The sequence below is a fragment of the Sardina pilchardus genome, chromosome 24 (assembly GCF_963854185.1).
Source record: "Sardina pilchardus chromosome 24, fSarPil1.1, whole genome shotgun sequence".
NCBI classification, from domain to species: Eukaryota; Metazoa; Chordata; class Actinopteri; order Clupeiformes; family Clupeidae; genus Sardina; species Sardina pilchardus.
In genome coordinates, this window is record NC_085017.1 from 3,255,531 (window position 1) to 3,283,393 (window position 27,863).

The 27,863-nt window shown below is 44.2% G+C and overlaps 3 protein-coding genes across 4 annotated transcripts; 2 read left to right on the plus strand and 1 right to left on the minus strand.

Moving 5' to 3' along the window:
- The first annotated feature begins 3,623 nt into the window (after positions 1-3,623).
- On the plus strand, positions 3,624-18,186 carry ube2e1 (ubiquitin-conjugating enzyme E2E 1). Of its 2 annotated transcripts, none has more exons than XM_062528738.1 (6): positions 3,624-3,784; positions 4,639-4,804; positions 5,564-5,614; positions 13,348-13,480; positions 14,803-14,950; positions 17,549-18,186. In XM_062528738.1, exons 2-6 carry the CDS (start codon positions 4,647-4,649, stop codon positions 17,644-17,646), a joined length of 588 nt encoding a protein of 195 aa, XP_062384722.1. In that variant the 5' UTR covers positions 3,624-3,784; positions 4,639-4,646; the 3' UTR covers positions 17,647-18,186. The 2 variants fall into 2 exon arrangements, with proteins under 2 accessions (XP_062384722.1, XP_062384723.1); XM_062528739.1 differs by lacking the exon at positions 3,624-3,784 and adding an exon at positions 3,790-3,869.
- A 38-nt stretch (positions 18,187-18,224) lies between these two features.
- nkiras1 (NFKB inhibitor interacting Ras-like 1) lies at positions 18,225-20,642 on the minus strand. The gene is made up of 4 exons (XM_062528740.1): positions 20,398-20,642; positions 19,905-20,018; positions 19,457-19,698; positions 18,225-19,283 (listed from the first exon to the last, which is right to left on the minus strand). Exons 2-4 carry the CDS (start codon positions 19,996-19,998, stop codon positions 19,041-19,043), a joined length of 579 nt encoding a protein of 192 aa, XP_062384724.1. The 5' UTR covers positions 19,999-20,018; positions 20,398-20,642; the 3' UTR covers positions 18,225-19,040.
- A 348-nt stretch (positions 20,643-20,990) lies between these two features.
- On the plus strand, positions 20,991-23,811 carry rpl15 (ribosomal protein L15). Its single transcript, XM_062528741.1, has 4 exons — positions 20,991-21,076; positions 21,820-22,001; positions 22,409-22,545; positions 23,443-23,811. The coding sequence occupies exons 2-4, from the start codon at positions 21,830-21,832 to the stop codon at positions 23,746-23,748; spliced, it is 615 nt and encodes a 204-aa protein (XP_062384725.1). The 5' UTR covers positions 20,991-21,076; positions 21,820-21,829; the 3' UTR covers positions 23,749-23,811.
- Positions 23,812-27,863: the final 4,052 nt, after the last annotated feature.

Below are 27,863 nucleotides of genomic sequence, written 5' to 3' on the forward strand. Positions count from 1 at the left end.
CACAGCCTGCTCCAGCTCCACAATCCTGGATAAAGATGAGACATCGAGCCAATCCTGTCCGTTAAACGCCCGGTATACTCGACGTTCCCAACCTGTCGCTAGGCTATATGAAATGCCTGAATGTGTGGTTTGTGTGGTTTATGTGGTTGATGCCTGTAGAAGGACACCTGCTCCATGATCTTGGCTTCAAGCTCCTCCTGCTTGTTGCTCGCCGCAGAAAATAATTCTCCGGTGCACGACCTGCCTGTGCGAGGCTGAAATTTGTCGCATGACAGAGAAATTACGTCATTTTGACAAAACATTGTCACACGACAGGTCGGGAACGTCGACTGTAAATGGGCCTTTGGTCCGTCCATCCGCTTGGCTATAGATGTGGACGCTTAACACATGGATGATTTTTGGTGCAGCTCCATTCATCCACCTGAAAGGGTTCCTCCTCATACAGTCTGTGGAGTTAACATAATTAGCACCAAAAGAACAGTACAAGGTCAAAGGTTGAAAAGTATATGAAGGTGGAGTCTTTCATTCTGACTAAACAGATGTTTAAGATCATCAAATTACTCCTCACACACACACACACACACACACACACACACATAGACGAGAGCCAGATGAACATGAGGGAAATTGAACTCAATTTATAAAAATTGGGGGCGGGGAGGTCCCTAAACAAACAACATTTGCTCCGGGTTACAGGCCTAAGTCACCCACATACTTACATTACATAAGACGGCACTATTGCACAGAGGTGAACTCACAGACCTCATCACAACACGTTGGTATTGGGGGAATTGATTTTTTTCAAATGATCCGTATAAAGAAGATTAAACACGCTTCTGCAGACCCACATCAAGAGGAGAGTAAACCGACGGCGGGCCTGTGCAGTCTCGAGGCGCCCGTGCACGTTGAGCTGAGCCGAGCCGCGTTGCATCGCATTACACACACATTTCATCACGTCTGTCAGTGTTCAACGCCTCATTTGAGGTCTCCCGCTGATCTGTCAGTTCTTCATTGGTTGTTCTTCATTGCTTATGCTGCATACACACACACACACACACACACACACACACACTCCCTTTCTATCTCTCCTTGTACAATTATACTCGTACTCAGACCCTCATTCTCTCTCTCTCTCTCTCACACACACTCACTCCCTTTCTATCTCTCCTCTTACAAATACACTCACACACAGACCCTCACTCTCTCTCTCTCTCACACACACACACCCCTTCTATCTCTCCTGTTACAAATACACTCACACATAGACCCTCACTCTCTCTTTCACACACACACACAGACCCTCTCTCTCTCTGACGCACACGCACACACACAGAGAGAAAGGGAAGCGGCACTATCACTGCTAACTGCTGTGTGGAGAGAAAGAGAGAAGAGAGAGAAGAGAGGAGGGGAACGAAGATCAACAGCAGCAGCGGAACAGTCAGACAGGAAGTGGAGGTTAGCTCACCTTTGAGCAGGCAGCAGCCATGGGATTCCCCATCCTGTTGTGCAGCGAGTCAGATGCGTGTGCGTGGCGGTGGGCCGGGGGCTGTTTCATTGGAGGAAGTTGAAGTCACCAGCGGGGACTGCCATACCCCCCCCCCACACACACACAAACACACACACCCCAATCCTGATGGGCAATGGGGTAACAAAAGTAGGTGTGGTGTGGTTGGGGTTTGGATGTGGGGTTTGGCCTAAAGGGGAGGCCACCTCAAGCTGTGTGCGTCAAAGGAAGAGTTGTACACAGACACACACACACACACACACACACACACACACACACACGTATGAACATGAACAGAAGCGTACCCAGACACATGGCTACAGCACATATCTGTACATGTTGTTCATACTACACAGACATTGTAGTCTGCTCTAATAAGGTTACTGCTAACATACTGCACATATTTATATTGTATTTATATTACTGTAAACCAATACTACTGTCTACACGGCACTATACAGTATATCCTGTCCTGTCTATGGACCACCTTTCTATGCTTTGTATATCATATTGCAATTCTCTGCTTTTTTTGCACTTGTGGTTAGACTCAAAATTCATAATGCCAATGAAGCTGAATCCATCTAATCTAATCTAATCAAACCACACACCCGCACACACACACTTGCACATACATGCACACACACACACACACACACACACACACACACACATACACTCAGACGCATACCCACACATTTGACCAAAAACACACATCCGCACACACATTTATACACTTTATACGCATACACACAGACTCACATGCAACACACACACAAACACATATGAACAGACACATACCCACACATAAGGCCCCAGAACACATATATCCGCATACACACTTGTTCACTTATACACACACGCACGCACGCACGCACCTAAGCACGCCCACATCCCCTCAGTAAAGTGGTCCGCCGTACTGCTCTCATTCAGCAGCACTGACATCACACGTGGGGGTGAACGCCACACAGAGCCTTGCTGTACCATTGGATGATGTTCAGACTACAGAGAAAAGCCCCCTGCAAAGACAATGGAACTAAACACAATAGCTGCTATAATGCACAATAAGCACTAAACATGTGTTATGTTAAGTGACTTTTGCTTGGTCTTGAACTCATGCATAGTGATGATCCATGCAGATTTGCATAGGACTTAAGATATTCTGATGTTTTTCAGTAAGGTTTGACCTGCTGCAATGTGGTCCTCAGTTTGTTTTAGTAACTGAGAGACACAGCTTTCCCACATAGCATAGTGAGTGACTCCGCAGCAAAGCTGGTACGAAAGGGTCTAGAACAGAGTTCACTTGCACACTGCAATGGGTCTGGCGGTTGCCCATCACGGGTTCAGATCAGACTCCATCTACATCCATTTCAGATCCTTTAGTCATCCGGCAAGGGTCCATTTAGGATCCATTTCTGAATTCATGAAGCAGATCTCCTCCATATCCCTGGCTTACCTTATAGCCTAATGGTCAAAACGAGCAGCTACTACAGATATATAGTCTAACCTCTCTGGCCAACATTTAGATTGCACTAGCCTATAAAAATAGGTTAATGTAAAGTAGGCTAGTCCTATTGTCATGTCAGTGTGCATGAATGAAGCAGATGGTTAAAATACTAAGGCACCATGCACCTGTTGTGTTAACACACGCCTGAAATGACCAAACCCTTTGGCCGAAAATTCCTAAATTGGCCTGGGTGAAGCCATAGCAGAGCAGCACACAAGGACCATCAATTTGCAATTGGCAACGCACATAGATCTGTTGGACTGGACCACGCTTGTCCCATTTCATTGAAACACCAGGAGCACGGGGATTTTGACAAGGTCTGTTTAGCCAACTCATGTCCAAGTTTATCAGTAGCCTAACAGCCTCGAGTCCTCGTCTGTTGGCTCAACTATTTCAAGTAGGCTAGACAAGGTAATTCATGGGGTTGAACAATCGCCATTAGGTCAAGAGATCATCCTGTGATAAAGATGCGGGGAGGACGCAACATCAGAGGATTTGAAGTTTTCACAGTAATTTCGATAGCGACGCGCGGCATTTGGTCTATCATTTTGAAGTTAATTAATAGGCAACGTCTCATGGACCGCAGTTGAAAAGGGATTTGGAACGGTTTAACACGGTAGGCTACTTCCAATCTGACATCGCCAAGTGTGCCCAACCAAACACGACTCCATTGCCCTGGATAGCTTCGGTTGCTGTTGCACCAGCACTTCCGCTCCGAGAGAGGCGAAAGACACGCGTCCAAGCGACGGAAGAGGCACACACAGACACAAAGAAAGGTAGCTAACGGGTGAAAGCTGTACATATTTCACGTCGAAATGGTATCTGAATGATCGTCGCACTGTCTAAGTTTTCGTGTTGACGGTAGGTGCGTGAATTGGATATTCTGGCCGTCGGAGGGAATATCTGAAAATGGTCTGTCCCAGGACTGGCTGGCTGCTGGTCTGATCAGTGGCATGTCGAGGGATAAGACGTCGTAAAGAATTACACTGTTGGGATATTTTTTATTTACATTGGCGTTTTAACTTGTTATATGTGGTTAGACTTACAATATATATCCAGTAGAGGATCTTAAACGATTCAAGGGGAAAGTTTGGTAAACTCAAGGCGACAGGATTCGGAGTAAAGTGAAGCGCTTCCCAAACGAATATGCGACATCGCCCAATCGATTTTCGCTTCTGCCTGTTTTCGCACAGCTTGTCAACTGAGTCAATTTCGTGTGTACTTTTGAGTTGTCATCTAACCTTTGGGCTATTTAACACAATTTTGTTTATAAATATGACGAGTAGCCTATTTCAACCAAGGCTAAATATAACGTTCCTGCGCAAATATTAGCCAGTGGGGTCAGTAATCCTCGCGGTGTTATGAAAGCGAACAGTTCTGGAATAAACTGAATAAGTTCGTGTGTATTGTTGTATTCGATACATATCTCATGTTTGTGTAAACCTTCAAGCACTTCGTGTTGGCTTTTTGAATCTAATATAGCATGAGTTAAAGGTCATACCCATGCCGGAGGTTGTTTACCGAGTGGCTTCATTGTTCATTCAGAAGCGCCAGGGTTTACACAATTGGTAACGATTGCGTTTGGCAACTGTAGTCTGAGTATTGTTCTGGCTCCTTTCTTTCGGTGGAGTCGGTAGCATGTCGGATGAGGACTCGCGTGCCAGCATCAGTTCTTCATCATCATCCTCTTCGTCCTCTACTCATCAGCAGCCAGAGAAAGACACGCCTAGCAAGAAGCGCGAGAGCAAAGCAAGCATGAGCAAGACCTCCAAACTCCTCTCTACCAGCGCCAAAAGGTAAGTGTTGACCACTTCATTCTGACCCATAGGTTCAGGTTACGGGGACCGACTGAAGACACCGGCTCAAGTATCCGCACGCGCTCTTTTGTGTGAATGGAATTAAGAACAAAGATGATCTTTATGACCATTGCTTCCTTTCCTCGGGAAAGTATTAAAATGCCCTCCCCCCTCTCATCCCTCCCTCAATCACTGCGATCAGACATGATGGCTCAATCCCTGCATTGGGGTTAGGGAAAACCAGCTGGCCTTTTAATGTTTCCATAGGCCTCTTGATTTAAGTAGCTCCAAATCATAGTCTGTTCTATCCAGGACTATTACAATGTCAATATTTACTTTGAGGTCTCTTATCCTTCGAACAAATGAATACGATCACAAACCGTAAAACGTAAATGAGTATAGAACCCGTGCTCAATTTTCATGGGTAGGCTACTTTGAGTTTATGTTTTCAACACAGAACAAATAGAACCCTTTGTTGTCAAGTGTTCCGTTGAAGCTGATCATGTCTCTTATTTATAATGCTTTAAAAAGACAGGAATGACTCCAGGCAAGATCCTTCAAGGGATCCACCATGAGAACAAGCTGGGGAAAATCACTTGTAGTAGGAGTGTTCTGCTGACACACTTTCTGGGTGGTCCTGCTAGAGAGAGATTCCTCTGTAGATTCTGGAGTGGAACTGTACAATGTTAAGATGGCTGAGTGTTGTTTTTCAGAATGTTATCATCAAACTAAATTAATGTAATTCTCTTTGGCTTTCAGAATTCAAAAAGAGTTAGCGGACATCACATTGGATCCACCGCCAAATTGCAGGTATGTCCATGGGTGTGTTCTTACCCTTAATTCCTGCTGTGGAATTAAACACCAGGCTTTTCTGGTTGGGCTAGTTGGCAAACATCAGTGCGTATTAAAATGTGGGTTATGAGGTGACAGGATTAAATGACTGAAATGAAGGGATAGGCTAGCTCTCTGTCAGTGTATCAGTAATAACCACTGTGTATTACAACTGATTGTGTGTGTATGTGTGGGGGTGTATGTGTGTGTGTGTGTGTGTGTGTGGCTGCGTTCCCCTTGTGCAGGTGAGTGTTGGTCAGGTCAGAGGTCAGGGTGGTGTTTACTGAGTGACCTGCATGTTAAGAGCTTCTGCCTCAGCTTCAGCCTCTCATCTCATCTCAGAGTGGCGCCTGTCACCTCGGCTTTGAGGTTTCAGTGGTCGCCAGCTCTGCTGTCACATTAGCACAGTCACACTCTCTCTCTGTCTGTGCAAGTGGCCGCACGGTGAAAGCATGTGTGTGTGGGAAGATGCATAGAGAAACAGACAGCAGAGAGAGAGAGAGAGAGAGGGATGAGGAGGAGGGAAGAAAGGAGGTTTGGCACGGAGTGAAAAAAATGTTGGAGAGGGAGGAAGGATTACAGGTCCCTTCACACAGGAATGATGACTATAAAGATAAGTATAACTACAATGATAAAAATGTCCACACTGATCAACGATGAGGAACATTTGTCTTCGTGTTGGTGAATGTGATGGCTGAATTTGGATTGATTCTGATTGGCTGTCAGCTTTTTATCGATTCCCAACGATATCATTCTTCATGTCGTTATTGTTATATTCATATAAGCTTGGATGATACTTTTTTCTCGTTATCGTTATAGTTATCGTTCTTGGTGTGAAGGGCCCTTATGAGAGAGGAGGGGGAAGCTCCTAACAAACAGAAGACATTGCCGTTTGATTTAGAATTAATTAGATATCAGGTGATTAATGAAGCTAATGAGGTCACCAAATCCATGTTTTGGCATCAAACCATTTGGCAGTTAAGCGAGGCTTGTATGTTGGCATGACTGAGGCTGCCATGCAGTTGCCTTCGCCCGCTAAGCTTACCACGCTCATTTTAGTGAATGCGACGGCGCATGGGCACCAGAAAATGTGGCAGATGCCGCAACATTCGAGCTGGCAACCCTCGAGAGCCCAAACGTTGGCCTCAGTCCGCGTGTTAAAAACCAGCGTTTGTTATCTGCAATTAGAACCTCGGTTACGGTAGAACGACTGCCGGAGACACTTTTTTTTGTGTCCCATTGCCCTCCTTTGCTGAGGCATTCCTGGGTTTTTCTTAATCAAATCCAGTCAATGAGTCCAATTCCATGTCCTTAAATTAAAGTGTGGAGATTGTGAATATCAAAAAATCAATCCGCGGTAAAGCCCTGTGTCGAGTGCCTCGTGGCGTCCTCCCCAGCGCTCTGGCTATCCCGGCACTCTGGCTGCGGCAGAGGGAATCAGAGTCGGATTGTGGCTAAGCCTGCGGGATTATTAGGGTTTAACAGAGACCATCGCGAGACGCTGTTCCCCGGTACTACATCGGAGGGGCCCCCCTGTGGGGCGATATCTTTTGGGGGTTGCCCCAGAAACATGTGTCACGACAACGCTGAACGCCCCGGAACGGCGATGACAGGCCCGTGGGCTTTTGCGTTCTGTGAAAAATACCGCCCAGGGTGTTTTAAAAGCAGAATGAGATGTCTGTTATGGCTTTAGATGGGGAAACCTTGGGGATATGTCTCTTTCAGCTCACGAGAGAATGTCTGTGTTACTTTTGTATCTATTTTTCACCCTGAGAGAAATTCTTACTCTGCATTTCACCCATCTGTGATTAGTGAACACACACACACGCACACACACACACAGACACACTCGGTACAGTGAATACACAGTGAGCACACGTACACAGACTTAGGCAAATGGGCAGCCATTGCTGAAGGGAACCTCAGTTGTGGATGCAGACAGTGGTGCAGCAGTTGCATTGCCGCTGTCAGCCCCTAGATTGAAGTCCTGAATCCAACATTGCGAGTCCCTGTTACTTTGGATAAAAACGTCTGCTAAACCCCACTCACTTTACCCACTGTACTGAGCTGTAGATATTTCTCCCATCTTGAACTCTGAAATGTCCTCTATTAGTTCCAAAGAAAGCTTTCTGCTCCGAATGAATGGGAGCTATTCAACATGTGTTGAATATGCTTGGGACTGCCTCTGCCCATGTCTGTTTTTAGCGTCGGAGGATGAGATGGCGGATGGCAGCAGGAGGATTTGTGGCACCTTCTTGTTACATTTTTCACTTTGTGTTTGTCTCCCTGAGACTGGCATGGCAAATGGCTCCACGTTTGGGCCATTTATAGTTGTCCGTGCCCGTTTTAAGCCAACCGGCTTAATTTAACTTCACGGGAAGACCGTGGAGGCCTCGGTATATCTCATTGGAAAGTCCTAACCTCTTCATGGAACTCTCACAAGCTGGTGTCCCCTGGAGAGTGTCCGTTGGCCCTAGACTGATTAGTCCACTCAATGCCTCGCTCATCCACACGGTCTTTCTGTTTTTTAAGGGAGAACTCTGGCAATTTTTCACACAGATCTCTGTTTCTCGAGGTCACCTCAAGTACTGTTGGTACGATGGAAAAAAAAGAGTGCTACCTAACTGGAGATGCTGCAGCCAGGCAGCTACAGTGGTACACTGTGGTCCCCTTCTACTCTCATGCTCACTCATACTTACTCAACCTCGATCGCATTCACACATCCACCCTGAATCTCTCTCTCCCCCCATCTCTTTCTCCCCATCTCTCTTTCTCTCTCTCCCTTTCTTGCTCATACTCACTTATTATAATCACTCACTCCCTCATTCACCCTTTGTGTCTCTTACACACACTCCCTCACTCACTCTCATGCAGTTATTCATTCCCCTCGTGCTTTTCTTCCTCCTCCTCCCCAGGTTCCTCTTCTTGCATTTCCTATTTTTCTAAAAGGTCTCTTGTCATCTCGCCCGCTGTGTTTGTATTTGTTTCCTTTAAAAATTCCTCCCTATCGTGTTCTCTCTCTCCCTCTCTCTCTCTCTCTCTCCCTCCCTCTCTCTCTCTGCCCCTGGGTGTACGTCCGTCACATCTCTGAATTCCACACATTCTGTGAGACGGGGGCCATGGTAATTTATCGCAGCTTCAAATTAAAAGCACACGTGCGGCATTGTGCCCCAACTGACCCCTGAGTCTGAATACACAGAGCCGCAGCGAACATGACCGTAGACCTTCTCCACCCCCTCCTCCACCTCCTCCTCCGTCTTGTAGCGCTGGCTCCGGCTTCTCCGTATTCCCTGTTAACCGGATAAGTGAGACAATTTTCAGCCGCTTGCTAAGGAAACACCCACAGAAGCCCCAGCAATCTGGCTGCAAATGCCAGAGCAGGGTGGTGGGGGGTGGAGACAGAGACACACAGAGAGAGAGAAGCCTCCATTGCATTGACCTTTCCCAAGCTACACACAGCAGTGGGCTAATGTTTATGGATGCATGTCATATCTTTTTTCTTTTGTCTTCTTTTTTTGTTTTGCACACACACACACACACACACACACACACACACACACACTTCCAGGCGCCCTTCTTCACTGTCTCATCGGCGAGCTAGAGTATTGTGCAAGAGCTGTGTGAAGCATTTCCTGTGCTTACTTACCAGAGAGCTTCTGTTAAAAAAAAGAAAAGGAAAAAGAAAGAAAACGGACAGATTCATATCTGTGGTTATCTAGGCCCACGCGCCTCTCGATTCTCCTTTTGTAGGAGTCACAAAGAGTCGGCGGAGGAGAAGCGGCTCTTGATTGCCCTGTTCATCCAGCAGGTCTCGCCCCCCAAGCTCTCAAATGGCTGATTTGGCATTGTCTGAGTTTGCTTGAACACCATTCAAGTGGACCGGCAGATCCACTTTAAAGCCCTGAACACACGTGCCTTTGTAACACTCCCTCTTCAGGTAAAGGGGTTACGAGAGGAGTTATATGACTATTTCCTTATCGGATTGTCATCTTGAGAATTAAATATTGAACGGGGTCTCATTTTAAGCATTCCCCGTGTGTGGCAAAAAAAAACAGACGCCATAACCTCACCACCGTGTCTGCTCACAGCAAAAACCCCCTTCATCACCTTCGTTTGTATTTAGTTGTTGTTAGAGTTGGAGCGTGAGAAGCTATTAGTGGATGAGAAATGAGGTGATTAACGAGTTTTGGCGTTTACATGCGGCCACACTTCCTGGGAGAAGGCAAAAAACTAAATCAAGAACAAAATGGCCCCGGCAGCTTTGCCTCAGATGGTGAACTGATTAGAAGCACTTGTGCAAACATGTGCATTGAGTTGGCTTTTGGGATGAGGCTTTCTTGGCCCCTTAGATTTACCCAGTTTAACATGGTCTCATACTAGCCTCAAGGCACTTCTTCCCAAACTGCTGTTAATGCTCGTACAGTCACTACTGACTGCAGCTGGTGCCCCTCCCAGGCATGGTGCTGGTGGAGTTTTTTAATCACTTTCTGGTGGAACCCCCCAGTGAAACGACCACTTATTCTCTTTCAGCGTCCAAGCGCTCGCCTGGACTCAAAAGAAAAAGAGACAGAGAAAGGGAGAGAGAATAAAAAAGATAGCTATCTGTGTTATTTAAATGAATGACAACAGTGATGCCCTGGACTGGTGGCTTGTGTCGCTGGGGGACTGTGTGGTCTTTGTGCGGCCGGCTGGTGGTGGTGGTGGTGGTGGTGATGATGGAGGCGTAAGCAGCAGTGGGGTTGTGTGTGTGTGTGTGTGTGTGTGTGTGTGTGTGTGTGTGGGTGGTGGTGGTGGTGGGGGGGGCAAACAGTGGAGGTCCTCTGTGCGTCTGGAGTGCATCTGAGACGGTTCTGTTTCGAGGCTCCTCCCCGGGCCCAGTGAGGAGGACAGCGATACGATGCGGCCTGCTGAGCAGACGGCCGTCCACTGCCTGCCCGCTTGCCCGCCCCCAGTGCCTGCCTGCCTGCCTGACTGACTGACTGACTGACTGACTGACTGGACGCCCCCTGTGGTTGGTCCTTCAGCCTCAGAGCAGAGCCTACTATTTTTATTTAGTTTTTCTATCTAAATTTACCCCCTAGAGTACATATGGAGGTGGTGACACGTTTAGGGACGTCTATTTGTGACTCTTCAGAGGGCAGTTGAGACCTGTTGTGTGGACGGGAGATGGACGCGGTGGTTGTGTCCTCACGTCCTGCTCTATTTTGAGTGCAGATTGAGCCGCTCGGTTACCGCATTGAAGGATGACTGTTCAGAAAATACTCCTCTCTCGCTTGACATGCCATTCAATCACTTCCATCTCTCCCACCTCTCTCTAAGAATACACAAGGCGGTGAGTGTGCTGGGGCCGAGTGCGGTGTGTGTTTAGGCTTGTTAGTACCAGGCCTGCAGTTGAGTCAGTGTTTGGTAGCAGAGTGCAGTTGGCTCGTGGCCTCGGCAGTGGAATCGGCGCTGAAACCACAGACAGTTTTTCTTTTTTTTTTCATGCAAATGGCCTCCTTTTATCTCCGTAGGCAAATAAACAACTCTCTCGCCCCCCTCACTCTCCCCCTCACTCTCTTTCTCACTCTCTCCTCTCTCTCTTCCTCTCTCTCCCTCCCTTGACTCCCCCCCCTCTCTCTCTCTCTCTGCTGCTCTTGTCTTTGATCAAATGAAGGGTTATATGTGTAATGTGAGTCAGCTGGAAACTGATGAGAGAAGAAGTCAAACAAGTCGTACGCCACGGCAGATCCCTGAACCAGTCCTTGACACCTCCGCCGAGGTGTCGGCTTGCGGATAGTATTAGCACCCTATCAGGCCTCGTGGCGGGATGCCGAAGTCAAGAAGTTATGCGCCGTAGATAAGTGACGGCGATGTAATGTCAGCACATGTCAAAAAGACCTGAAATCACGCAGAGTTTATGGAGGCCATTGACAGCCGGCTATTTCTGGATTTAGCTGTGGCTGCAATTTGTTTTTTTCTTTTATTTCGTGCCTAGATGCTGTGGCTGTTCTGAGAGTCCAAGCCAGTTGTATGAAAATGATCCAGATTTATTGCACATTTATTGCCCAATTCAGTGCTTTGCAGTGGCAGCATCTCATTTGGTGATGTTACAGTGAAAGACCTGTCCTGTAGATGGAAACGAGTGTGTCTTCAGAGAAAATGTCTGATCTCAAATGTGGCTCCCTGTAGTGTCGATGGCACTACAAATGAACACACTGCACGGCCCACATGTAAGTGTACTGGGTGATTTGCTTTATGTCAGCTCTGCAAGCTCTTGAAATGGAAATCAGGACCCCAAATGACTGTGTGTTCTCTCAATTGTGGTGCTCAGGCCACCAGAAAATCTCAAGTCCGGCCGAGTGCTGATGGCCATACTGAAATATAAACAGGAATGTCCATTCACACACAAAAAAGGCAGGGTCAGAAGTTCAGTTCCCAGGGAAATGCCTATTATGGCTACATCCACCATAGTATGTGTAAATGTATTCGCTGCTGTGATGCGATTGCGACTGAATGGCGTGGAGGGAAAGAATGATACAAGAGACGTCTGAATACCACTCACAGTAATGGGTTTGTTCAGGAATACTCTCACGATGCAAATCATTATGCCATCAGGATTTAAACTAGATGGAACTGGAAGTGCGACACTATTTTATTCAAGGTGGACATTTTGTTCAGCTTTCTTTGTGAAACATTATAGGTCTAATATGCCTGCAAATATAGTTGTTTTGGAATTAAGTACGCAAAATCCCTAGGGTATATATTTAGATGTTCCAAGTTCCATTTTCTTGTGTCATTTTTCACAATCCAATTTTCTCCAAAAGTCCCTAAATGCCATTATAATTGAATAAGGCCTTTGCTATCTCCGACCCATTGAATCACATATTCATAATTAGCCATGGTGGAAGTCAAATTGAGCAAATAGGCTTTTATGTGTAAGCTTTTCCAGCTCATTGACAGGAAATGCCAACTGAAATCTACTTAACCAATAAGGCCAGGGAACTCTGTCAGCTCTGTGCAGTTTGGACTTGAGTCCCAAAAGAGAAACAGATGAGGGTAAAGCATTTTTTGGTAAGGTAGGCCATCTTTTTGTATGTTTGAAATGTACACCACAGATTGTGTGTGTTTGTGATTCTAGACTAAGTTCTTGGGACTGTCTTGTGTGTTGTGCTGGTCTTGTGTGGCAGCATCTGCATTGCCACTGTAGTTACTCTTTAGTGGGCGTTTCCTGTCACTTACAGTACATGGCACAAGAGCTGATCGACCAGAAGCTAATATTTACGCTAAAACCACTCTAACAACTCTAAACTATAGGTTCTGCATATTGTTCTGTTTGGAGGATGTATAGTCTGAGGAAGACAATCTTTAACGTTGACTTATAGAAACCTGTTCTTGTCTATGAGGATCTGCATGGCAGTGGAAAGATGAACAGCAATCATTTACTCCGTATACAGTCACTGGTACACAAGTACAGATGAGATAGTAAGTCTTTGCAATACATTGTTGTGGATAAAAGCATCTGCTAAATGACTGAATCTTGACGTGTAGTTGGTGTGTGACCCTAGTCAGGGACAGATTGTGGTCAGATTGAGAGGCGCTACTGGTTACAAGACTGTGGTAGCCTTAAATATTGCTGCTTAGGAGACGGTGCATACAGTGCACTCTCTGTTTGCTGTTGTCAGGTGGTTGCGTTGCCCTCTTGACGTAAGTGTGTGTGTGTTTGTTTTCAGTGCTGGTCCTAAAGGAGATAACATCTATGAGTGGAGGTCGACCATCTTGGGGCCCCCAGGGTCTGTGTATGAGGGGGGAATCTTCTTCCTTGACATTGCCTTCACGCCAGACTACCCCTTCAAACCACCCAAGGTAAGAGCTGTCCTCAGAAACCGTAATTAAACTCAAAAACTAAAAAAAAACAGTGATTTATTGCATAGCACATCTACCAAGTTTGTAGACAATGATGTGTCCTACTGACTCATGAATAAAGGAAAAGTACAGCCCACTTTCTTGGGGTACATCACTAACACCCTTAGGCTGATGATACACTTGACAGCTTTTTGGCAACATTGCTCACTGTTCTTTTCCCCTATTCAAACGTTGCCACTGAGGAAGAGAAGTGTTCAGCTCCTGACTGTTGGCTTGTATAAACCTGTTCTCGCAGACGGGAATCTGCATTCCTGTTGAAAGTCACTTTCACTGAATTTATATAGAAATGAAAAATAGGAAGATAAGCTAATAGATGCAGTTCTGTGTGATGTGTGCATTTCCTGTTGACAATGCGTTACCAGTAATTTCACTCTTGTGGTTAACCATTGCTCTACAAAATCTCACTGAGTCATTGACATCCACTCATTGAATCAACCTCTAAACTGACAGACATGAGCTGGAAAGAATTTGAAGTGTCGAATAATCATGCACCATCAAATTCTGTTTTCCTCTGATGCCAACTGTCTGTTGGTCTTTGATGCTTGATTATGAAAGAAATAATGGAACATTGTTAGGTTAGGCTGTTGTCCTTTAAGGTTAAGCAATTGTCTGTGCTCCTTTAATCGGTAATCATTAATAATTTGTTGACAAATATTGAAACACAATGGGCCACTCTTGTCACTTCTTAATTGCTTTACAATAACAGGTAAGGTGTAGAAACATGCACAGTAGATGTTTTCACGGCAGGTTCTTGCTTTGCGTCATGAGCCACACTTCTATGCTGTGAATTTATTCATCCTCTAGCCTCTGTGGTTTTCCTATGTCCATGTCGCTTGTGAATGTGGTTTGGGTTACTGTTTGTAATCTGTGGTATTATTTGTCAACTGTCTGGCTATATATATATTCAGTCGATCAAAACTAAAAATGGCCGGCGCATCTAGAGACATAGTTGGTGTGTGGTTTCTCACTTTTTTTTAGTTGATCACGTTTGGTTTTTTTGTTATCATTTGGATGTCTGCTTGTTTTCTCAACCCACTTTATTCATTGTTAATTGTATGTACCTTCTCTTTTACTATGTATGAACAATATACTTGTCTTTTTTGTCTCTCCCCCTCTCGCTTTCTCTCCCCTCTTCTCTCTCTCTCCCTCCCTCTCCCCCTCCCTCTCCCCCTCCCTCTCCCCCTCCCTCTCTCTCCCCTCTTCTCTCTCTCTCTCTCTCTCTCCCTCCCTCCCTCTTTCTCCCCCTGAATGTGATTCCCCAGGTGACGTTCCGCACAAGAATCTACCACTGCAACATCAACAGCCAAGGCGTGATCTGCTTGGACATTCTGAAGGACAACTGGAGTCCTGCCCTCACCATCTCCAAGGTGCTGCTGTCCATCTGCTCCCTACTCACAGACTGCAACCCCGGTAAGCACCAAAAAAACACAAAAGCAAAAAAAAAGATATGTACACAAATGGACACATGCACAAACCCACCTCACTATGAAGAACAAAGTCCTTAATATATATACCCTAATGTTCCCTTTTAGACCATGCAATACCTCTGTGTACTGTGTCATAAGGAAGTCATACTTCATTTTCTTGGCCCCTGTGGTGCATTGTTGCCAGTACCTTTGCTGTCCCATTCTCAGATCTTCACAGTATTGCATTATTATGAAGTATGTTTAGTGTATAGTGGTGGAGAGCTCCAGGTCTGTCCTCTACTTTACTGCACCATTTCATGGTTGGAAGGTGTGTCCAGTATCCATCTATCGTTCTCTCAGCTCAAGTAATGCTTGTGTGTGTGTGTGTGGGGGGGGGGGGGGTGCGCACGCGTGAGTGTGTGCATGCTTGTGCACACACAATCCACTGCTGCTGTCCAGCGATGTCCTCAGACTATAATCTTTTGCCTTCTTCTGATACATGTTAAACTGCCATGTCCTTATCTATGCCAGACAGTAGTGGAATTCCACAGAGATAGGCGCTGTGCTTTCTGTGCTCATCGCACTCTCAAGCACCAGCTCCAGCCGCCAAGACTCAATATCCTATCAATACAAAGACTGGAGGCCCCATCCTGTTTGCACTGTAGATTGAATAAAAATGCATGTAGTGGATGGGAGTGGTGTCGGATGTTTGTGTTGCCACTGAACCCGTCACTGTTTTTGGACCTGTGACGCACTATTCAACAAGCAACAGTGTCTTAAGGCTCCTCTTGGTAGTGGAGAGATAGCTCTAATCAGTTTTGAGTTGAAAGGCACAGTCTGCTGTTCTGACAAAAGATTGTTGATATTTGAGCTCAACATCAATATTGCACCCCTAGCTGTCATGCCTCTGAAGCTTTGTGCTGATTCACTACAATTGTTTATAGCTCTGTCCAAACGCCCATTTAGCTTTCCTTTAAAAAAAAAATGATATGAAATACACACTCACACACATACACACACTGACAGCTAGTTATGAGGAACAATTGCTGAATTTGACCAAGTACAATACCAGTCAAAGGTTTGGCAACTAATTTATGTTGCCGTGTACGTGATTAAGATTATGAAATGGCCCACATTGATTTATGTTGCAAAAAAAGTAAATACATTTTTGATATTAACATTTTTTCAAAGCACCTTTTGCTCAGTCTTTTAAACAACTTAATCATATCATACATAGTCAACTGGAATGGATTCCCAACAGTCTTGATACACTATGTTGCCAAAAGTATTAGCTCACTGCCTTGACTCACATATGATATGAACTTAAGTGACATTGCATTCTCAATCCATAGGGTTTAATATGTCGTTGGTCCATCCTTCACAGCTACAGTATAACAGCTTCAACTCTTCTGGGAAGGCTTTCCACAAATTTTAGGTGTGTTTATGGGAATTTTGACCATTCTTTCAGAAGCGCATTTGTGAGGTCACACACTGATGTTGGACGAGGAGACTGGCTCTCAGCCTCCGCTCTAATTCATCCCAAAGGTGTTTTATTGAGTTGAGGTCAGGACTGGTGCAGTCATGTTGGAATAGGAATCTGTACTTGGTCCCTTAGTTCCAGTGAAAGGCCCGGCCCGGTCAAAAGTACCTTCCCCCAAAAAAGTCCCAGAACCAGGGTAGTGGAAACACGCCTTAAATGTTGCAGAACACCTTAGGGGTGAATTAGAGCAGAGACTGAGAGGCAGTCTCCTCATCCTTTTAATTCCCATAAACACACTCCTAAACATTGTGGAAAGCCTTCCCAGAAGAATTGAAGCTGTTATAGCTGCAAAGGGTGGACCGACATCATATTAAACCCTATGGATTAAGAATGGGATTTGACCTAAGTTCATATGTGAGTCAAGGTAAGTGAGCAAACACTTTTGACAATATAGTGTATTTCCCATATGGATTTCCCATACATTTTGAGAACCTATTGGCTGCTTGTCTTTCACTGTTTTTAATTGAAAAGAATGTTGGCTTTAATAATGTCAATTGTGTGTAGATTTGTCCTAGAGGTAAATGGTTGAAGATTTTGGAATTAATATCATTCTAGAGACCTTAATCTTCTATCATACTTGGATGTTGTAGTTAATGTTGTAGCCTACAATGTAGGGAAAAAAGGAATCAAAGAAAAAACACTCTGAATAAGTGTGTGTGTCCAAACGTTGTACTGTATATTGGAGTGGAATTGTGGATCTTTAATTCCTCAAGTGTATAAATAGTTGATGGGGTCATAGTGGCCGCTGAAATGTAGTTTTCCTTGTAGGCAGGCACACAAAATGTGTCTAATATTTCCTCAGTGCTCCCCTTCGCTACAATATTTTATTTCATTTCCTCTGACTGTGCTGATTGATTCACCATCAGTTTGCATCTGACTCACAGGGGATGAATATGACGAGCGTTGAATCACTGTTGTTCAACATCGTTCACCCACGACTGACCACTGAGTGCACACAAATCCTCCCAATGGCCACTGGGTAGATGAGTGGCGTGCACCAGTGATGCTGTGTGTGTGCATGTGCGTATGTGTGTGACGCCTCTCACTTTCTTTTCCCTCCAGCCGACCCACTTGTGGGAAGCATCGCTACCCAGTATACGACCAACAGATCGGAGCACGACAGGATAGCCAAACAGTGGACCAAGCGCTACGCCACATAATCTCCCACAGGCATGCGGAGAGTGCTATGTGGAGAGGGAGTGATACAGGAGGAGGTGGAGAGGGATGAAGATGTGTGTGTGTGTGTGTGTGTCTGTGTGTGGGTGGGTGGGTGGGTGGCAGGTTAAATGAGAAGGAACTGATTGGGTGGGGGAGGGTGACTAGGGATTGGGATTGAGTGTGCTGAGGGAGGTATATAGGGAGACATTTTTATTGGGGGTGGGAGGGAGGATTAAAGTCGTATTTCCTTATGGTCCCTTTGTTGTTAACATGTGATGTTTCCTTCTTTTTCTGAACTTGTTTGTTTTGAGCACAAGTAGAGTTGAGATTTTGGCAGTGCTTCATCGTAATATGTCTTCCATTTTTGTTTTGTTTTCTACCCTGTTGTAAATCAGTTTTAGTTGGCACGCTTGGAAACAATAATGTTAAGTCTTTCTGCATTACGGTTCCTTGTAAAAACAATAGCACAGCATGATCCTTCAGGCCAAACTTCAAGTTGCAATGTGAATTTTCCCCTTCTATTAAAGTTGAATTACAACTGATTTTTGTTGCCGCCTGCCTTTTATTGAAATCTGCAGTTATAAACTTCTGTATAGACTTTCAAACCACACACATCACCAGCAAATCATAGTGATGGCCTGTTTAACCATTGTTATGTTAAGTCTTTTATAGTCTAAGATCATTGTGACCTTTTCAGTAGGCTGCCAACAGATAGATAACTAAAAACAGACCCATGGTTCATAGCTGTGAAAAAAGGCATGTTTGTATTTTATTATGATTACCATATGTAAGGACAACAGCATGGAAGCTACATGTATAGTGTGCATTTCTGCAGCAAGCGCTCTCCTGGTAAAGCTTGCATTTTATCCGAAGACAATATGGAATCCATTTGTGTATCACAGAATGTGTTGACTGTTATCCCTGTGAGCAGTCAATAACAGCTTTGACCTTCATATGGTGCTTAGTTACAAAAGCAGCACAAGATGAACAGCATCTCATTCTGTCATACTGATGTCTTCAATAAAATGCCTTTTTCTCAATTACTGCTTGATTTAACCACTCCAGTGCATTCTACACAGTAAGGTGAAAGAGTAAATAATAAATATTGTGTTGTCATTCACACACATAATGTAAATATTTCATACACAGACAAAGTAAATCAATAATTGGCAGAGTGCTACTGACAGTCTTGCTGAAAGAAGGAAACACTGAAAATCGATAACCTTCTACTGAAGATGGCCCATCATGGCCTATGACCACCGCGTCTGCTCATTACGCTTCTGGTTTCCCCATGATGTTCTTATGGTCTTGCGAGTAGGCTATGCAAGGGTCAATGCTCAAAGGGTGTGTAGTGTTAAAAGTCTGTCGGCTGTTCTGGAGTTTTCCCATTTTGTGCTCAAATGTCGTTGGACGTTGTACCTTTGCTCTTGCGACCGGGTAAAGGGAAGGCGGACTTGCTCTGGGGTTGCGTCAGGCGGCTGGTGAGGGTGGTAAATGGCTCGATCAGGGAACTGCGCTCGGCCACGCTCACTTCCCAGAGTTTCACCTTCTCGCCCCTTGCCCACTGTTGTGCCACGTCTGATTCCACCTTACGACGTTCGCGTAAGTCGCTCTTGTTCCCCAGCACGATGACCGTCACCTACCATCCAAAAACAGGGTGGTCACTAAGCACATTCTTTCATGCTTTCATTGTTGCTATTGATTGTCATGTACAACATCTTCATCATAATGTTCACCTACATAGAACAAATATGTGGGTGTTAGGCACAATGACACAGAGAGAGAATAATAGAGTATAATAAAGCCGCATACCTCCTTCTTGTCCCTGGATTTATCGATTTCCTTCTTAAGAGCATCGACTTTCTTAAAAGACTCTAAACTGTCAACACTGTACACTAGCACAAACCCATCGGCCACGGAGAAATAATGTTTGGGTAAATCAACACCATCATGGAGCCCTCTGGTGTCGTATAGACGCAACTGCTCTCTCACGCCACGGTCTGTCTCGACTGAGGCAACGTACACATCCTCCTGGGTTTGGTTCGATTCCGTGCCTAGCAGGGTTAAAAATGTGTTTAACTGACTTTAATTAACATAATCTTGAATCACAATCTGTAAACAACGTTTTTAAAAGTAGCTATCTAATCTTACACATAACCAGAAGGCTAGTTGGGAAATCCAAGCCAGAAATCCAGAATGGGAAATCAGCAGAAGTGGAGTAAAGCATGAAGCAAAAACACTGCATTGCATTAATACTCACCAACGACATGATTTCCGTATAGAAGGTGCTCTAGAATGGCAGTCTTTCCTACCGATGCCAAGCCACAGACCACAACTTTACAACCTTTCCCCATTGTGATTTAACGTAGATGTCCTTGACAAAAAACAGAAACAAACGATTGTATCAAAGATCCTTCATTACGCTTTAACCCTCTCTGATTGTATGTTTACATTGGCTACGTCACTAGAACTATGTTGTCCTCGAGTTACGTAAACGTTACATTTATGAAACCATTAAACATGTCACCTGTTCAAGTCTAATAAAGTGGCATTTTAAGTAAATCCCAAGGTAGTGTCAATAAGGAAATGCAGCAGTAGTCTATGAAGTTATGTGGTTAAATAGCTAAAACAAGCTAACCTGGCTTTGGGTAAGCGTTAGCGAATATCGCATTTAAAACACGTATTGCCTTAATATTGTGAGTCAATCTAAACGCAAAACCTAAAACAAATAAAGTATGTTTATCACGTATTACCACTTTTTCTTTCCAGGAAGCTAACGTTATCGCCAGAGCAATCGACAGGCATGCACTTGAAGACAGTTCTTGCTGTTTGAAGCTGCTTGAAGTTTTCAGTCAGCAGACCGTTCGGCCATTTCTGATACAGTCCATACAAACAAAGACGGTCGTATATTTAATATCCTTAATGTCGAGAGATGCAGCAAACGTTATGACAAATTTGAGTTTTTCTTTCTTTCCTTCCTCCCTTCCTCAACCCGTCACTGTTGTTGAGCGACGTCATATCCGTTATATTGCTGATCATTTTTCGGCTCTGGCAGAAATATCAGAGCGGTAAATATATATTCACACTGATTCAAACTGATAACGTGTGCTATGTTGTGCATTAAACCCGCAAAGCAATTACAATAGCTGATTTAAAGGGGTATGTCCAAATGTCTTATTTCAGGATAGCATTACATAATAATACAATTAAACATGTTACCAGTATCAGTGTGGCACACCAATAGCGGTATTTTGTTCATATACTCTATGCATATTATATGTATGTATTGTATTCTATGAAAATATATTTTTTTAATCACTTCGAAAATATTTACTACATTTCCCAGAACCCAAAACAGGAACAGTCGTCACGACCTTTGTCAAAAGGCATGCTGGGATTTCTTTCCTTCCTTTCCGGCTGGTACGCCATCATGTAAGCGAGATTTTTTAGCCTTTCTGATAATACAATCGCTGTTAAATCGTAGTCAATATAATACAATCGATACTTCAGATTAAATACATGTGTAACGGAATGCATAAGCATATCTATCCAGTCATTATTTTTTAGTTTGTGTGTATTCTATGTTGGTTTATGTACAGTTAAGCTTCTGCGGTGCGAATCTGTGTAACTAGCTAGGTGTCTACTGCACAGTTCCTACCTAAGATTATATTGTTCCATTTCAGTTATTTTAAGCATAGGGGGGAATATGTTAAAGGTTCAGCGAAAAAGCCATAACTCACCATTTTGAAATAATATGGTTATCGGTTTGTAGTATTTGTTTGTCATTGTTTATCTCCCTGTTAGTTGGTTAGCCAGTTGGACCTAAAGATACATGCTTCTCGTGAATGACGGCCTGGCTAGTTGGATCTTGTAGCTAACTCATAGTTTACTAGTTGCTAGAGTCCACATAGTCGTCTTTTGTTAACGTATGATGACTGCAAAGTACGCGTTACTTCACCTGTATCATGATGGTGTCTGTATTGCCACTGAATGATAAATGTTAAGATTTGTTTATCATCAGAACGAGGTCCTCATCTTAAAGCTAGCGTTTGTTTGTGTCATACAGACTGAATAGTGGACATCACAGTATTACAATTACAACTCAGTTGCACACCATTCTTTGTATGTTGCTTTGAAAGTAAATATTAATGCCTCCCGTCCCACTTGTTTTGTAGCTGATACAACATGGGAGCGTACAAGTATATGCAGGAGTTATGGAGGAAGAAGCAGTCCGACGTTATGCGTTTCCTGCTTAGAGTCCGATGCTGGCAGTACCGCCAGCTCTCCAGCCTCCATCGTGCTCCTAGACCCACCAGACCCGACAAGGCCCGCCGTTTGGGGTACAAGGCCAAGCAAGGTGGGTAAAGGTTCTATCCTGTCGACATGAGTGTGTCTGGTGAAGCATGGGATCGTTACAGCCTAGGCTGCTCCAAACCTGCCTTCATTGGGATGCTCACAGGTGGCTATGAATATGTGGTGAAGTTCTCACAGATGGTCTGAGTCAATGTCTAATGCTGTGGTCTTTGACTTGATGGAAAAACAAATGGATTGTTTTTTGCTGACCTTTGACTTGGACACTGCTTAAATTTAGGCAGATAATTTGTTTAGCGATTGAACATATTGCATATTGTCTTAAATGTCTAATTACTTAAAGCGCAGAAATGCCTCTTGCTTTTCACTCTGATACTGATGAGTTGCCATGAAGTGTCCATCTTTTATGGCCGGTTCTAATCTTTGTACATGTTCCCTGTTGCCCCTTTACAGGCTACGTCGTATACCGTATCCGTGTGCGTCGTGGTGGCCGCAAGCGCCCCGTGCCCAAGGGTGCTACCTATGGCAAGCCTGTACACCACGGTGTCAACCAGATCAAGTTCGCCCGTAGCCTGCAGTCCGTTGCTGAGGTATGTTCTGGATCTTTTGTGTAATTTGTTTGTATTGTGCATACCTTGAGTCTGATGCTTATGTAAGTTATCAATAAGGCAGCTGATAACATCCGATATAGGTTTTCATATCCCATTACTGACCCAAATGAGAGGATACAGTTTTGGTAATTGCCATGAGTAGCCTTAAGAATTTAAGCCTTAGAATTTGAGACTGTACACATCTAGAAAACATGTCTTGTCATTCAAATGCCAAATCATATAGCACCACAGTGGACAGAGAGGCGAATTGCTCAATATGTGGTGGTGCAAGTTAGTCAGGCAGGAGCAGATGGCTATTTCAGTAACCTTTCAGTGGCGACTGACCCAATTTAGTTTATTCACCAACATAGACTTTTATATCCATCTACTGAGTGTTGGAGGCTCATTTTACACCCGGCAACTATCTTCAATGCCATAACATGGTATTCTGTATGCTCTATGAATATGGAGGAATATCACAATATGCAACGGATGATGTGTGAAGTGGATTTAGTCCAGAGTATTTTGGCCTCTATCCTCTGGAGCTAGTTCAATACAAGCTGGTCCAGTGGTACTGTCATTTAGTGGTCTTCATTCTGAGTGGGGCTGTTTGATGGCTTGCCACCACATGGTGCTCCTTGATGTGTGGTAGATCTAAGAATCCTTTGATGACGTCAAACTTCTAGGTTGACTTTATCAGCAGGGATGGTGTTAGATTATTCATCTGCAACCTTTATATATCTCGGCTCAAGTGAGATATGATTGACAAAAATAAGTGTGCTCTGAAGTGAGGTGTAGTAGCATGCTTTTAGTATGCCATGTTAAGTAGGTTTGTTTGTGTGGTTTTGTATCCTAAATGGGGATGACTAACGGGACCTTTTCCTCCTTCCTCTCCAGGAGCGTGCTGGTCGTCATTGCGGAGGCCTCCGGGTGCTGAGCTCTTACTGGGTGGGTGAAGACTCCACATACAAATTCTTCGAGGTGATCCTGGTTGACATCATGCACAAGGCCATCAGACGCAACCCCGACACCCAATGGATCACCAAGGCAGTGCACAAGCACAGGGAGATGCGCGGGCTGACGTCGGCGGGCAAGAAGAGCCGTGGCCTGGGCAAGGGCCACAAGTTCCACCACACCATTGGAGGCTCTCGCCGCGCCGCCTGGAGAAGACGCAACACCCTGCAGCTGCACCGTTACCGCTAAGGGGCATGCTAGCTGTCTCTGTACATTTAGCCAAAATAAAAGTAACCTTTTTATGGTGGTCCATCCAGTCTCCTGTTATGGCTTTGTTACAGTTTGTCTTGGTTAGCATTTGGAGAATGGCCCTGGGTCTGTTTACTCAGACTTGGACTAAGCCCTAATGTTTGACTGAAAGTAGTTTTATAATACATTTTATCAAAGGAGGTTTAAGCAAAGTACTTTTAAGTGTCTCTGGTTTAAGTCTAGAAATAGGCTGAAGTTATGTGCAGAAAAACTTGATCAATGGATAGCAGTGTGCACCCCTATGATGTGCCATTCTATGGTGGCTGTAGTAAACTGGACTATTTGTGACCCTCAAACCTGTTAATCTTATGTGGCTAAAATTGATTTCATAAGCCCTCCATCCTAAAGAGTGCAGTTTTCATGAATTTCTTCAACTTGATAGGTTTCTGAAGTCCAAAGTACTACATTCTGGAAATGCATTCTCTGCTATTCTGTGCTCAAATCTATTGGTTTAGCAGCTTGAATGAGTCCGGAGCTCTGCTGGTCGCCTGATCTCGTGGCTATTGCCGTGTTGGTGAACGTGCACACGTTTTTAGAGTAATTGTACTTGTTCATAAAGTTCAGAACATAACTTTGCCTCCTAGATCCAGACATGCTACAGATCCCCCAACATTTTATCTGTTCCTCCTTGGGTCCTTTCAGACCTTTACTGAAAATTTCATTGAAACTCAAACCTAGATGAAAATATAACCTCCTTGGTGTAGGTCATATGAATATGTTCAGCTTAAAGAGAACCAAAACTTGATGCTCCAAGTGGGCAAAATATTTAAGACATCCATAAAGCATCTGAAAGAAAGCCATAGGGTCTTCTGAGGTCAGTGCTGGAGACTGCCTTCATGGCTCATGTTCATTGAGAGAATTTGCATTGATTTGATTTTAGATAGACTGACTTCAAAAATCAAATAAGAGTTGTATTAAAGTAGGTCGTTGTCACATATTCCCTGAAATCTTTTAATATACAGTCAATGCTTTAAGCTACTCTTATATTTCCTTGTTTTTGAGGGTAAATACACTGCTCAAAAAAATAAAAGGAACGCTTTGAAAACATCAGATACATCATGCTGGATATCTATGCTGATATGGACTGTAAATGTGTCACGAAATGAAAGAAGGGTGTTGGATGGACCAAAACATAATGTCTGAGAGGTGTCCTATTGCATTTAAGTCAGGGAAGTGTGAGGGACAGTCAATGATATCGATTCCTTAATCCTCCAGGAACTGCCTGTACAATCTCGCCACACATGGCCATCATTGTGCACCAGGAGAAACGCAAGGCCCACAGCACCAGAACAGGGTCAGAACGTTTCATCCCGATACCTAAGAGCAGCGAGGGTGCGGTTGTCTTGCCCACAGAGGTCTGTGCATCCCTCCAAGGGTATGCCTCCCTAGACCATCACTGAGCCACCACCAAACCGGTCATGCTGAATGACCATCTCCAGACCCTTTCATGTCTGCATATGTGCTCAGGGTGATCCTGCTCTCATCTGTGAAAAGCACAGGGCTCTAGTGGCAGACCTGCCAATTTTGCATTCTATGGCAAATGTCAATTGAGCTTCACGGTGCTGGGCAGTGAGCAAAGTCTGTTTCTGACAGTGTGGCCAGAGACATTCACATCCGTGACCTGCTAGAGGTCACTCTGTAGGGCTATAGTAGGGCTACTGTCCCTCCTTGCACAAAAGAGCAGATACTGGTCCTCCTACTGGGTTAAGGACCTTCTGCCACCCTACCCTGCTCTCCTAGAGCAACTGCCTGTCTCCTGGAATCTCTTCCATGCGCTTGAGACTATGCTGAGAGACAGCAATCTTTCTGGCCATGGAACACATTGGTGTGCCATTCTGGAGGAGTTGGACTACCTGTGCAACCTCTGGCTCCAGATATTGGCTTATGCTACCAGTAGTAACACTGACCCTATCCAAATGCAAAACTAGTGAAATATCAGTCAAGAAGATGAAAAAATTACCAGTTGCCACCACCTGTAAAAGCATTCCTGTTTTAGGGGTCGTCTCACAGTTGGCCCTCTAGTACACCTGTAGTAAATTTTGTTGACATCAAAGCAGGTCAACCTGATCCACAACCGCCTCTGTTGCATAACTGGCCAGATCAATATCCCAAAAGTGTGACTGACTTGATGCTATACTCCTACAGCCTGCACTCACCCTCTGTTTTGTAGGAGATAAAGACCCTACAAACCCTATGCCGCACAGGTTTTCAAGTGGCAGCTTTGTAATAATAGTACTTGCAAAACATCAGTGTCAATATCAACAGGGCAGGTGGCCTTGCATGCTGACCTAGATAAAGGTGAAAAGAAAAAAACTCAGGCTGACCAATAAAATTGGCCATAAATAACTAGACTAAAAAGGGTTCTGTAGAAATCTAATCTGTTCAGATAAAGAAGAACATTTGCTGGAAGAGTCAGGTGGAAGTATTCTGATGATCTGAGGGTGTTTTGGTAGGCTACTGTAGAAATGTGCACAAGATAAAAAATCAATCTTAGTCTGACATTGCCAGATTAAATTCTATTCAGATTTTGATTATGGGGCGGGGTAAATTCAGGCTGGCCTCCAGGCTGAAATGTGCAGAAAGATGGCAATTGACCTTTGCTTGCAATACCATGTGCACCCTGTGGATGGCGCTTGATTGGACACAGTAGCTTCCTCCAAAAAGGACAACAATCTAGAGCACACTTTGCAGAAACAAAGGGAATAAGCAGTATTCTGTCTGGAATATAGGCTAAGGGACATTTCTGAACGTTTGAATGACATTCTACAAAGATATAAATACAGCATGAATGTTCTCAAATTTTTCAGCCAGCTAAATATGGATTCTGCAGCTGACATACATTTTCACATTGCTGTATGTGGAAGAAATAAACTTAAGGCGACCGTGCAGTATAATTTCAGCATCTTTTATTTCAGTCAAACATGTCAGCGAAACATGTTACATATTTAAGTGTGTGTCTTCAGGTTCGAAGCCCTTGCCACTTCAAATATATTCAGTAAGTCTCAATCGACACCTTTAATCAGAAAACACTTCATCATGAGTGCAATCAACAGGTACACACAGGTAAAGTTGTTATCCTGTTAACACGACAGCCCTCTATCTTGGGGAGAAGTGAGAATATAGCAAGTGTGGATCGACACCAGCATGTGAAAACCTGAAAGTTGCGTCAAAGAATGTAATTCAGTCTCTGGGCTCAGAGTTCTCATGCACTGTGCTTGATCTCAGATATTGGCCAAGCTGTTTGAAATTTGAACACAAATATTTATACCAACACACATTTCTGATAACTATACAATCACATACATGATTTGCTTGATTACTAACAGATGCTGGCCTGGTATCAAGCTTCCTGAGGTCAGGTGCTGCATGTGTGTTGATAAAGTTTGAAATCATGGTAGTCTTTCATTTGCAAAAAATATGTTAGATCACTGACATCCTTTTCTTTGTGTTCTACCAAATGTTCGATATCTGCTTAAAGAATAGGTGACTTCTCTGAATTCATTACAAGCAGTTTGGGAGATGATGAGAAACAGTTATCACATCCAATTGCAATCAGGTATCAAAAAATACAGCCATATACGCTTCAAATGTCCCACAAGGTGTACATCTTTTATCTCTACATAATTTGCATTTGAGGTTTTGTCATTCAATGTTCTCTCCCATACTCAATGTACAATGCTCTATATTATGCTCAATATATTATATGATGTATTGGCATGAGGGCCCCTGTCTAGCAGCGGTTTTAGTGGGCCATGCTGTCAGAAGAAAAATATAGCTATACACATAGCCTAAATTATAACATCAGGCAAAAAGTGCATCAGTTTAGGCCCCGGCAGTGGCGCAACTGGCTGGGGCACCTGCACCGTATGCTGGCGACCCGGGTTCGATTCCCGCCCCGTGGTCCTTTCCAGATCCCACCCCGACTCTCTCCCACTCACTTCCTGTCATTCTCTCTATGTCCTGTCCAAATAAAGGCATAAAAAGCCCCAAAAATAATCTTTAAAAAAAAAAAAAAAAAAAAAAAAAGTGCATCAGCTTAGAATATGCCCGGTATG

Excerpts from the sequence above, each read along its gene's own strand:
- rpl15 (XM_062528741.1), top strand. The coding sequence starts at position 21,830 with ATGGGAGCGTACAAGTATATGCAGGAGTTATGGAGGAAGAAGCAGTCC. Across the intron at positions 22,002-22,408 it reads GGGGTACAAGGCCAAGCAAG|GCTACGTCGTATACCGTATC; the intron begins GTGGGTAAAGGT and ends GCCCCTTTACAG. Across the intron at positions 22,546-23,442 it reads GCCTGCAGTCCGTTGCTGAG|GAGCGTGCTGGTCGTCATTG; the intron begins GTATGTTCTGGA and ends CTTCCTCTCCAG.
- ube2e1 (XM_062528738.1), top strand. The coding sequence starts at position 4,647 with ATGTCGGATGAGGACTCGCGTGCCAGCATCAGTTCTTCATCATCATCC. Across the intron at positions 4,805-5,563 it reads CTCTCTACCAGCGCCAAAAG|AATTCAAAAAGAGTTAGCGG; the intron begins GTAAGTGTTGAC and ends TTTGGCTTTCAG. Across the intron at positions 13,481-14,802 it reads ACCCCTTCAAACCACCCAAG|GTGACGTTCCGCACAAGAAT; the intron begins GTAAGAGCTGTC and ends GTGATTCCCCAG.
- nkiras1 (XM_062528740.1), bottom strand. The coding sequence starts at position 19,998 with ATGGGGAAAGGTTGTAAAGTTGTGGTCTGTGGCTTGGCATCGGTAGGA. Across the intron at positions 19,699-19,904 it reads ATACGGAAATCATGTCGTTG|GCACGGAATCGAACCAAACC; the intron begins GTGAGTATTAAT and ends TAACCCTGCTAG. Across the intron at positions 19,284-19,456 it reads AATCCAGGGACAAGAAGGAG|GTGACGGTCATCGTGCTGGG; the intron begins GTATGCGGCTTT and ends TTTGGATGGTAG.